Genomic DNA, 12,401 nt, shown 5'->3' with positions numbered 1-12,401 from the left:
GGGGTTCCCTTGTATATAGCAAGTTGTTTTCCTCTTGCTGCTTTTAGGATTCTCTCCTTGTCTTTAAGTTTTGAATTTAATCATAATGTGCCCCTTTGGGTCTCATTGGGTTCATCGTATTTGGAACTCTCTTGGCTTCTTAGCTCTTGATGTCTCTTTCCTTCCCCAGGTTAGGGAAGTTTTCAGCCATTATTTCTTCAAATAAGTTTTCTGTCCCTTTTTCTTTCTTCCTTCTGGGACCCTGTAATGCAAATATTGATTTGCTTAGGATTGTCCTTTCAGTCCCTTAAGCCATCTTCATTCTTCTACTTGTTGCTATTCTGATTGAATGAAGTCTGCCTGTCTTTGAGTTCACTGACCTTTCTTCTGCTTCATTTAGTCTGCTGTAGAATCCATCTGTTATATTTTTAGTTAAGCTATTCTACTCTTCAGCTCTATGACTTCTACTTGGTACTTTCTTATATATTCTATTTGTTGAAATTCTCACTTTGCTCATGCATTGTTTTGCTGACCTTGGTGAGCATCTTTATGACTACTATTTTGAACTCACTTATCTTTGTTTCATTAAGGCCTTTTTCTGAGGTTTTCTTATTCTTTCATTTGGAATATATTCCTCTGGTTCTTTTTGACTCTGTCAAAATTTTTTTTGACTCTGTGTGGTTGTTTCTATGCATTAGGTAAAACAGCCACCTCTCCCAGTCTTTAAGGAGTGACCTCATTTAGGAGATGATCTTTCTTTTAACTAGTTTTTCTAAAGATGTTGATGGGGACCTGGGTGGCTCAGTCAGTTAAGCATCAGACTCTTGATTTAGGCTCAGGTCATGATCTCACGGGTTGTGAGATCAAGCCCTGCATCCGGCTCTGCACTGACAGTGTGGAGCATGCTTGGGATTCTCTCTCTCTGCCTCTCCCCCACTTGCTCATGCACATGGTGTACTTGCTCTCAAAATAAGTAAACATTAAAACAAAAGAAAAACTATTTAAAAATAAAATAAAAGGTGTTGAGAAAAAATATCAATTTCATCCAGAGAATGCATTCCCCTTGTTAATGCTTTGTAGATGCCATTATTACCTTTCTGTTACGTACGTGCTTCTTACCGCTATTTCTAATGCTAGTAGCGCCATGATCTTACCTTTCATGTATAGTTACGTAAGCTGTTACAAGAATAGTGGTATTTGTACTAATGGAATCATAACAGCATGAAACTTTGTATCTGTTCTCAATAATAAATTCAAACTGATTTACTTATGCCCTATATCTAGATCATTGAAATACATACAATAAAATTTTAAATGAAAAAATTTTAGAAGAACTTTCTTTTTAAAGTTTTTGTTGTTATTTTCTTGTTTTATTTAACTGGACACAATAAATTTAACATCTGTAACATAAATTCTATTATAATAAAGATATAGGCAGACTAGTAGGCTAGTGTATAAAAATTGGACAAAGTACCTTATTAGAAGTTTTCTTTCTTATAATTTAGGGGGATATGTTTAATTGTATTTGTGATATTTAAGTTAAAGTTTATTGTGCAGACATGTAAAATGCTTTCCAAAAGTTGTACCATATTTCAAAAAAGGTCTGTTTCTTTCCTAGAATTCTGTACCTGTATTTGTCTTAGTGATCTTGCCAGTCCCATGGCTTTGCATGTAATGTGTCTGCTCACTACTCCCTAACTTCTTCCAGCTCATAATTCTTCCTGACCTTACAACTTGTACATCCAACTCCCTACTCAACAGTACCACTTGACATATCAGACATAATAAATCCAAATTGAATTTCTTTCCTTCCCCAAAGAGAAAATAGTAAAACCTACTCTACCATCCATGTTCAGGCCCTTCTCTATTGATGGAAAATTTTTCCTTTCATTTGTTCACTCCAGAAACCTTAGACTTACCCTTCTCTTCTGCCTCGTATTTGTGAACAAATCTTATTACCTTCAAAATATATCTAGCATCTGACTTCTCCTGACCACCCTCATCCAACACATCTTTATTCTTCATATGAATTATTTCTGCCTGCTTCCATCCTTGGTTGCCTGAAGTCTATTCTCATCAGCCTGAGTGACCTATTAAACAAAAACCAGATCATGTCATGTCTCTTCTCAGAATCTTTCAATGGTTCCTCATTTTTTCCAAAGTAAAAATCAAAGTTTTTTCACTGGTTCAGCAGCCTTACACAATCTGTGCTTTCTCTGACTTCATCTTTTACTATTTTCTGCCACCCTGGCTCTCTGGCGTTTTCTCAACACAGAAGACACCATCTGGCTCAGAACCTTTGCACTGACTGAAACACACTGTAGATATCTATGAGATGCAGTCTTTCACCTCCTTCAAGCCATTGCTCACATGTCACCTTTTTTCCATGAGCCTATACTCTGCTCCATTTGCGATCTCCACCTCCTCTCCCTTGCCATGCTAATTTGTTCTCCAAAGCGCTAGTCAAATTCTAATACAAAATACTATGTAACTTACACATTATTTTCTTTGATCTTTTACTTCCTAGTAAAAGTTATGAAAGGGCCAGAGTTTTGACTGTTTATTCACTGAGGCATCATCATCCAGTGCACAGACTGTGCTTGGTTATAATTTTTGCTAAATGAATGATTGCATGAAGAAATGTATTTGTGAAACTCTTGTGTGGTGTTTTTGTGTGTGGTGTGTGTGTGTGTGCGCGCGCGCGTGCGCGCATATAGGTGCATTGTTTGGGATGGAGTTGTGTGTGTTTATGTAGTAAAACTGCTAACATAAGCTTTTAATCAAAATACTTTCTCTTAAATCGGGTTTGTGGAATACATGATATTTATTGGTGAAGGCACAGCTGTCTTTCCTTCATTTGAGCTATTTTGTTTATGGGACAAAAGATAGCATTTCTAGATATTTAGATCAAAACAACAAATGTTTGGTTTTTTTTTTATTTTTTTTTAACGTTTATTTATTTTTGAGACAGAGAGAGACAGAGCATGAACGGGGGAGGGTCAGAGAGAGGGAGACACAGAATCTGAAACAGGCTCCAGGCTCTGAGCTGTCAGCACAGAGCCCGACGCGGGGCTCGAACTCACGGGCCGCCAGATCATGACCTGAGCTGAAGTCGGCCGCTCAACCGACTGAGCCACCCAGGCGCCCCAACAACAAATGTTTTTAAAACCATTTTTCAACTTTAAGAATGATTGTGATAGGGGTGCCTGGGTGGTTCAGTTGGTTAAGTGGCTCAGGTCATTATCGCATAGTCTGTAAGTTCCAGCCCCACATCAGGCTCTGTGGTGACAGCTCAGAGCCTGGAGCTGCTTCAGATTCTGTTATCTCCCTTTCTCTCTGCCCCTCCCCCACCCTCTCTCTCTCTCAAAAAGGAATAAACATTAAAAAAATTTTTTTAAAAAGAATGTGGTAAATATATATAGGTTAGTAACTTAGAATTTTTAAAAGATGATTAACTGGAAATTTATAGACATATTGTAGACATTTGAAAATTAAAGTTTTTAATGTTAGTAATCCCATTCTAAGATTACTGGAAATTTTCCTTTCTCTTTTTTTCTTAAGCTTTAAACATATGCTTTTTCATACAATTTAGGATAGAGAAATAATCTTATAGATAGAATGTTGTGTCAGACAGCTATGGCACTCATACCCTCATATTAGTCTAGAGGTTATATAACATATGGGCCTTTTAGGATAAGTTTATCTGTGAACTCTTTCCCCTATTAAAGGACTGTTTCATAAGTACCCTGAACCCAACCAACATAACAAACATCTTAAGCTTAATATATTTCCCAAATCCAGATTTTTTTCTTATGAAAAATAGCACTAATGCCAAACATTTCATATTTAATCTGATGGAGACAATTGCCTGTTTCTGATTTAAATTTAGTCGTATATATGAACATGTTAGTCAGATTTGCTTGCTAATTATTAATCACATTCAGTATGACTGAATTGGTAAAAATATAAAACACTAGATTACATTATAGTATTGTGAAAATACCTCTCAGGGTCAGATTTTATTGTTAAAATGTTAGATTTAGAGTAGCTTAACTGTTATGCCTTTCCTCCACAATGCTAATAAGATAAATAGTCAAAAATCTTAAGAAAATTTAGGATAAATTCTGGATTCCAGTCAGATAATCTTGTTATGCCTGTAAGCTTAGATCTTCAGCCAGATAAATAAATACATATCATTCAAATAGGTTTTTGGTTCATTCACATGCAGTTACAAAGGAATTTCAGAATCCATGTGACTGTCTGCCGTGAGATTAAATTTTGTGAGATATAAAGTTTTCCCTGGAAGGAAATACACTTGTTATAGAGCTTAATTCACTTTTCTTTTTTTAATGTTTATTTTTGAGGGAGAAACTGTGCACAAGCTGGGTAGGGACAGAGACAGAGGGAGACGCAGAATCCAAAGCAGGCTCCAGGCTCCAAGCTGTCAGCATAGAGCCCAATGCAGTACTCAAACCCATGAACTGGGAAATCATGACCTGAGCTGGAGTTGGATGCTTAACTGAATGCGCCACCCAGGCACCCCAGAGCGTAATTCATTTGTAACCAACTTATGAGTTATTAAATGTAAACAAATTTTGTATAGAGTTTAGCAAACAAATCCAAGTAATAAGCTACAAAGTTGAATATCTGTTACTAAGAAAACTGCTTTATATTTACAGAATCTTATCGCAACCCATGGTGACAGCTATCTTCTTTTATTCTAGCCAGAGATAATATGAGCGGGGGGAAACCTTCATAATGTATTGTGTACTATTTAAGCAGTCAGCATGCTGAAGTAGTTTCAGAATTGGGACTAAATAAATATAGTCCTAAGAGGGGGGGGGGGGAAGAAATCTCTTTTCTTGTCAAATGTTTATTGATCTTATGATTTCACAAGAGGAAAAAGTGTTAATTAAAACCCCTAGAAACCACTGATAACTACAGAGTTTATGGCAAGTTTATCTTTGGTGTGTAGCTGAAAATCAGACCTAGCAGCTGAAGTGACCCAAGTACTCTTAAAATATTCTATATACTGTTTTGGTACACTCAGAATTTTATTACAATGGATAATTTGTAATTTATAGAGTTAAGAAAGAGATTCATTTATCAAAGTCCCATAATAGACCTTTGGCCTGAATTCATCATATTCACTGCTCAGAATACCATACACTGAGAGAAGTGTGTTTAGCTATGTTTCAAATGATAGAAAATGAGGATGGTCTTGTGATCTTATTATCTTGTATTTTATTAACCACGAGAAAAATGGGGTGTGAAGCATGGGAGGTATAGATTTGCTAAAACACTCTGAATACATGAACAAAAAATCAATTAGTAAGAGCTGTTTGTAACATAGCATTCAACACCAGCTGCTTTAGGTTTAACATGTTTTACCCAGACTGTTGACTTTCTTGGTAAAGATGATATTTGTTTTTTCCTTTGTTGTCATCCACTCTAGATGCAGTAAGGGTTGTTTTAAAATGAAGGCTTCATCTTCCAAGGGGTGGAGGAGGACAGATTCAAAGTATTTCAGAGCCTGTATTCCTGTCTACCTACCTGACTGCATTTTGCTTTTAGCATTAACAACATTCTCTGCTTTCCAATTCTCTTTATTCTAGTCTATGCAAGGGAAGCTTTCTAAAGAAAAATTGACTACTCAAAAGATGATGGAAGAGCTGGAAAAGAAGGAAAGAAACCTACAGAGATTAACAAAAACATTGCTTGATGTGAGTAAAAAAAAATTCAAATTGCTGTCAAAGAATGATTCAGTACTTAAGTTAAAGCACATGCTTATTTTGTACATATCATGGAATATTTTTAGTTGAAGACTGGATTTTGATATGTCAGTTAATTAAATCCATTAGGTTTCTTACAAAGTTATAATCAAAAAGGTAAACTTTTATTTTTCTCATGTCTTAGAATACAACTCCACAGACTTAACTACAACAGTCAAATGCTATATAGAGATTAGGTCCCAAAGTAATTGAATAAAGTGTAAATTGAATATAAACAAAATTATCTTTGAAAATCCTTAAGAAGGGTGCAATGTTAACACTTCATCATTGGAACAGATTATACTTTCTTCACTTAATTATAAGCTGACCTATATGGCTTACATTATACAGAAAATACTTACTTTAGTTTTTTAACTCTAATCATGACATTTTGCTTCTAAATACCCAAGAATGCATCTCCAAAAGTTAGGGACATTTCCTGTACAAGCATACCACCATTGTCACACCCAGTAAGAATAATGTTCCTCGATATTGGATAATACCTAGTTTATACTAAAATTTCCCCTTTGGGAAATTCAAATGCTTTTTATAATGACAGTTGAAACTAGCATTCAATCAAAAAAGACCATGAGTTGCATTTTATTTTGTCTTATAAATCTAAAATTTCTCATTTTGTCCATGTTAGTGACTTGTTGACAAACCTGGGCCTGTTGTCTTATAGAGTTACAGATTGTCAGACCTAGATTTGCCTGATTGCCTCCTCATGGTGTCATTTATCTTGTTCTTTACCCCTTCTATTTCTTATAAGCTACAAGAACTAAAGATGTCAGTAAGTCAAGTCAAACATTTTTTTGTCATTAATACTTTGTAGGCATTGTTCATATCATCAAACTATATATGTTTGGTTATCCCACTGTAAGTGACAGAAATACTGAGTTCACCGGGTTAAAATGGTTAAAATAACAGACTTATTCTTCCCTTTGTTACATTATGGCCTCTGCAAACAGTAGGTAATGTGTGGAGAGCTACTTAGGTAACTGTGTGAATATGCGGTTTATTAGCACCCTTTCCCTTGATGGTTTTCGTATTCACTGGTGATAATTGTCTGGATCGTTACGTGATTAAAATCATATTTTTTCCTAGTTATTTTTATATTTATTAGCTGGCATTCATCTATTAAAAAATCTTTTCCTCATCAGTGCAAGCTATTTGGTAATTTTTAAATAGAGTTCCAACTGGAAAGCTTTATATTGTCTCTAATTAGCAGTTTTCAGGATGAAAAGTAGATAGATGGTGACAGTTTGGGGGATAAGGTGAAGGTAGCTTTTTCTGAATATGATAATTTATGAGTTCATATTGATATTTCCAATTCGGATTTCACAATTCAAGATTATTAGGGGTTTTGTTTCCTTCTTTGATTTTATACTTGTATTTCTTTTTCTCTTTTGCTGAAACTTTTGGTACCTGTCAACATTAACAAAACATAAAAACTTTTTCCTCAGTTTGCAACAGATAGTTTAAAGTAACTAAATCATTATCCCTACTAACAGTAAAACTATAGGATGAGGTTTAAAATTTCTTCATAGGTCTTTTTGTTCTTGGGATACATCTCATCATAAAAAAAACACATACATAACCCAGATGCTTATCAGGTGATGTTATATGATATGAGATACTCCTAGACACTGAATCTGGATTTGTTGCCTTTCTCAGGTTTACCCTGGGGCATGAGATGGTCCAGAGGAACCATTGAATCATTTTCACTGTTTAAATTTTTTCTTTTTTCTTTTTTCCCTACTGTGTGTATGCAGTTAAACTTGGTTAATGTGAATGTAATAGGACTCTATCATTTTGTTTATAGATGGTGGAAAATGTTAACCTGTATGTCCTTTGAGTACCTTCCTCTGATCTAACAACCTGATTTTTGTTTTCTTTATGCGTTGCAGAACCAAAGACAAACAGAAGAGACGTGCTCTTTATTGGATCAAGGCCAGGAAGGAGACCAATCCAGGCAGCAGACAGTACTCACTAAATGGCCACTATCTGATTTGAGTGTGATTGATCAGCTGTTCAAGGAAATGTCCTATTGTTTGTTTGACTTGAAGGCATTGTGTAGTATTCTTAATCAGCGTGCTCAGGGCAAGGAGCCTAATCTTTCCTTATTACTGGGAATCAGATGTAAGTGGCTGATGCCTTGTCCTTACTATATCGCTTAGCAATTAGAAACCTGTCTTCATGAATCAGGAATGTCTGACTGCCTTTTTTCTATTTGTTTTTATGTCCTTTCCTACTTAGATTTATAAATCTCTGAATAAATCTGTAGGTGTGTAAATAACCGTTATTACTTCATTATCCTTATAGAAGTGATCAGGTTCATAGTTGATTCAGACTGCCAGTTGGCAGACTGCCTGTGTGGATGAGCTCTGCTGAATCTGTTAATATGTGACTGGAGTGGTAGTTAGGGGTGATTTCCTGGTTACTCTTCTAAAAGCAGTGATTCTGTTTGCTTTCATGTGGTAATTCTCTAAGTTAATGACCCAGCCATCTGTCTGCGTTAAACTATTTGAGAAAAGATACTCATTTGCTTTCCTATGCAGTGTATGTTCTATGGCAATGACTTAATATATGTACCAGTGCTGTCACAAGAGCTGGTTTTCATAGCCCATGTATCTGTTGCCCTTGTCATGCATACATTCTGACTTTGTCCCTTTCAGTGTGTCACCCACCCATTATCCCTCAGTTCCATCTTCCTCCACACATAGTTGCGAGAGAGCTGCCCCAGGAATATCCTAGAGTCCTTCTGTGCTACTTTTGCAGAAACACACATCTCTGCTTGTGGTTCTGAATCATTATGATATTGACATATGTCGGTCTCTTTTTAATACAGAAGAAATGGACATAAGTAAAGAGACATGAGTGGAGTAAGACTTTTAAGTATTATGCACCTACCATGTTGTATTGAGCAATTATTTAATAATAGGGTTAATAATGTAACTAGACTGGGGACTAGTTTTATTTGCAGTTTCATCAAAAAGATTCCACCATCTGGCATCATGATAGTTGTTTTGGCAAACCAAGTAATACTTTTGATCAAAGTATATCCCTTTTTAAATGAAACTGTAACTGTGCTCAGAGATGTCAGTAGAGTTTTCCCTTCCATTTCACAGATGTGTATGTACACACATGAGTGTGGGTATATAAAAAATATTTGAAAGTTTAAGTATATTCACTCACTCAGGAAGTAATTTTTAAATGCCTTATACGGTCCAGGTATTAAGATGCTGATAATGCAATTGAACACTGCCCTTGCCCACACATAAACTACTAGAACATTGTGATGAGTACTATAATTGAGATATGGACAGAGGATGGTGGGAGCCTAAAGGGAAAACTAATTAAGTCTACCTGGGAAGGGCTGTGAAGACTCCGTGGGTAGCTGGTGTTTGGGTTGAATCTTAGAGGAGGGAGAATTTGCCAGGTGAACATGGGGTGGTTTAGTTAGCAGTGATCTCTCAGAGCAACCAAAAGCTCACACACAAAAGACTTATTTTCTTCACCATTTTAGAGCTGGTCACGCCTTCAGTTCTTTTGTAACCTTCTGCATTTGTATTCTCCTATATAGTATTTGTCAACCTTTCCAGTTATCAGATTAAGAGAGATTTCCAAATGTGAATGAAAGGAAGACTCAAGAAGTTTGCCACATTCACCTCCCAGTGTATACCCCTTCCAGTATTTAAAGTTTATACTCCTTACCTTATAGTTTGGTACTGTGAAAATCTGACCAGACTGTTCACTTGTCAAAAACCAGTGGATTATTTTGAATCTCCAGTCCATTTTGAATCTCCTCACTCCATCCACTGTCCATTGATGCTTTTCATCCCACCCTTTTTTGTAAATGCGCTGCTACCATGGTTTCCATGACTTTGTTCTCTAGGTTCTGCTTCTATCTTTATGACTGCTTAGTCTCAGTCTTCTGTGGAATTCTCTGCCACTCAAATATTGGTGTCTCTCATAAATCTTTTGTTGTTGATTTTTTGTTTCTTTTTTCAAATTGGATTATTTGTGGGGTTTTTGGTACTGAGTTGTATAAGTTCTTTATATATTTTGATATTAATCCTTTATCAAATATATCATTTGCAAGTATCTTCTTCCATCCAGTAGATTGTCTTTTGTTTTATTGGTGGTTTTTTGTTTTGTTTTGTTTTGTTTTGTTTTGTTTTGTTTTGTTTTTGCTGTGCAAAAGCTTTTTATTTTGGTATAATCCCAACATTTTGATTTTGCTTTTGTTTCCCTTGCATATTTAGAAACATGTTTCTGTGGCTGATGTCAAAGAAATACTGCCTATGTTTTCTTCTAGGAGTTTTATGGTTTCAGGTCTCATATTTAGGTCTTTAATCCATTTTGAGTTTATTTTTGTGTGTGGTCTAAGAAAGCAGTCCACTTTCATTCTTTTGCATGTAGCTTGTCCAGTTTTCCCAACAACATTTGTTGAAAAGATTGTCCTTCTTCCCCATTATATATTTTTGCATCTATTATCAAAGATTAATTGACCATATAAGCATAGATTTATATCTGGGCTCTTTGTTCTGTTGATCTATATGTGTCTGTTTTTGTGCCAGTACCATACTGTTTTGATTACTACAGCTTTGTAGTAATACACCTTGAAATCTGGGATTGTGATACCTCAACCTTTGTTGTTTTTTCTCAAGATTTCTTTGGCTGTTTGGGATCTTTTGTAGTTCCATACAGATTTTAGTATTGTGCTAATTCTATGAAAAATGTCGGTATTTTGACAGGGATTACATTAAATCTATAGATTGCTTTGAGTAGTGTGGACATTTTAACAATACTAGTTGTTCCAATTTATGAGCTCAGTATATCTTTCCATTTGTTGGGGTCATCTTCAATATCTTTCATCCATGTTTTATAGTTTATGGTGTACAAGTCTTCACCTCGTGGGTTAAGTGTATTCCTAGGTGTTTTATTCTTTTTGATGCAATTGTAAATGGGATTATTTTCTTAATTTCTCTTTATGCTGTCTCATTACTGGTGCATAGAAATGCAACATATTTCTCTATATTTCTATAATTTTGTATCCTGTGACTTTACTGAATTAATCTATCAATTCTTTGGTAGTCTTCAGGGCTTTCTGCAAGTAGTGTCATCTACAAATAGTGAAAATTTTACTTCTTCCTCAACAATTTGTATGCTTTTGTTTCTCTTTTTGTATATTTTTCTCTGGGTAATACTATCCACATTCTTTAGTTTTCTGTTAGCACCGTACCTTTGACCCATACGGACGTTTATCTCTTACCCTGCCTAGAATGTTCCTTCTGGGCTCTTGACTATACTAACCTTACGTTAGAACCAGCTCTTCCACAGGCATCATAGACTCACTATATCCAAAACAGAAACTACCTTTCTTCCCTCCCTAAACCTACTCCTCCTCTCAGTGAGTAGCACCACCATCCACCTATCATCCCAACCTAGAATTTTATCTTCCATCCTGCTCCTTCTTTTATCTGTGTGTTTCCTGTGCCTAGTCCCTAATTCCTACCCAACTCATGATGGTTAGGCTGTATCATTTCTACCGGTCCTTCCTAGCATTCATTCCTACCATTACATCTCCGTTGCACTGTTGCCTTAAATAAAGCTTTCAGATTCCTTTATCTGCACTGTCTAGCCCACTTTCCCCTACTAATGCATTTTTTCACATTGCTGCCAGAGTTCATCTAACCTAATGGTGATTCTGATTTCTTAATACTTACAGTCCCCAAAATAGAGATAGGCAGCTCCCACGTGCCTCTTCCAGCCTTGTTTTGTGGCACTTTCCTCTCATAATTTGTACTCTCCCATTTTAGAGCTGGTTACTGACTTTTTTTTTTTTTTCCGAAGTTCCTCAGATTCTTTGGTTTTCTGCCTTTATACATACCTATGTTCATTCTGCTTCCTTGGCCTATCCAGTGAACCTGTACCCTTTCCAGTTAAGCTTGTTGTCCTCTTCTTTGTGCCACTGTAGCTTGTGTATGGTGCTAGGTCTCTCACAGTACTTGACTGTGCTTATTTGTTTATGAAAGTGCATGTAAATCATTAAGAATAAGCCACTACATCCATTATTTTGCTGGCCTCAGCATCTAGCATAGTGCCTGGATCATGTTCAGTTAGTGTTTGTTAAAATAACAAATAAGTTAACCTGACTCTTATGCCTCCAGTAAGCTACCAGTGCCAATGATGGTAGAAGGAAAGACTTACTTTACAGTTATTGGCTCCGTCTGCTTTTAGGTTGAGATGTGCTGACAAAGAAAGGAACTGATGAAAATAATTAAAGCTAGCTGACTCAGGGCCTCACCCTCAGTTACTCAGCCATTGGGCAACTAGCCATCAGTTCAGTTCAGTTGTGTGGGGTTGTAGGCTTTCAACACTATATATATATACACACACACACACACACACACACATATACATACACACACACACACACATATATATATACACTTACCATATATTTTGGAAATTTGTGTTTCCATGCCAATAAACCCACTTTGCAGTCTATAAAAATTTAAGCTATCACCCCTGAAAACAGAAGTGATTTTCAGATTTTTGTCAAGTCAGAAGAAATGAATGCTGTCGTTGAGCTTGATGAGAGCTATTAGAGCATGTTTTTTCCTACTTTGGGAATACTGTCATCCT

The 12,401-nt window shown here is 36.0% G+C and overlaps 1 protein-coding gene and 1 long non-coding RNA gene across 5 annotated transcripts in view; one reads left to right on the top strand and one right to left on the bottom strand.

The window, feature by feature from the left end:
* The window catches only part of LOC123385527, a 34,615-nt gene extending 25,004 nt beyond the window's left edge, over positions 1-9,611 (bottom strand). For both annotated transcript variants that reach the window (XR_006598212.1, XR_006598213.1), the window contains exon 1: positions 9,465-9,611. This is a non-coding gene — a long non-coding RNA (uncharacterized LOC123385527). The remainder of the gene's footprint in view (positions 1-9,464) is intronic.
* CEP85L (centrosomal protein 85 like) overlaps positions 1-12,401 on the top strand; it is a 170,909-nt gene that overhangs the window by 153,403 nt on the left and 5,105 nt on the right. For all 3 annotated transcript variants that reach the window (XM_045057959.1, XM_045057958.1, XM_045057957.1), the window contains 2 exons: positions 5,595-5,702; positions 7,658-7,889. In XM_045057959.1, coding sequence (XP_044913894.1) covers positions 5,595-5,702; positions 7,658-7,889 — 340 coding nt within the window. The remainder of the gene's footprint in view (positions 1-5,594; positions 5,703-7,657; positions 7,890-12,401) is intronic.

Source organism: Felis catus, chromosome B2, assembly GCF_018350175.1.
Source record: "Felis catus isolate Fca126 chromosome B2, F.catus_Fca126_mat1.0, whole genome shotgun sequence".
Taxonomy (NCBI): Eukaryota; Metazoa; Chordata; class Mammalia; order Carnivora; family Felidae; genus Felis; species Felis catus.
Note: the sequence above shows the minus strand (reverse complement) of the source record. Positions and strands in the feature narration are given on the sequence as shown.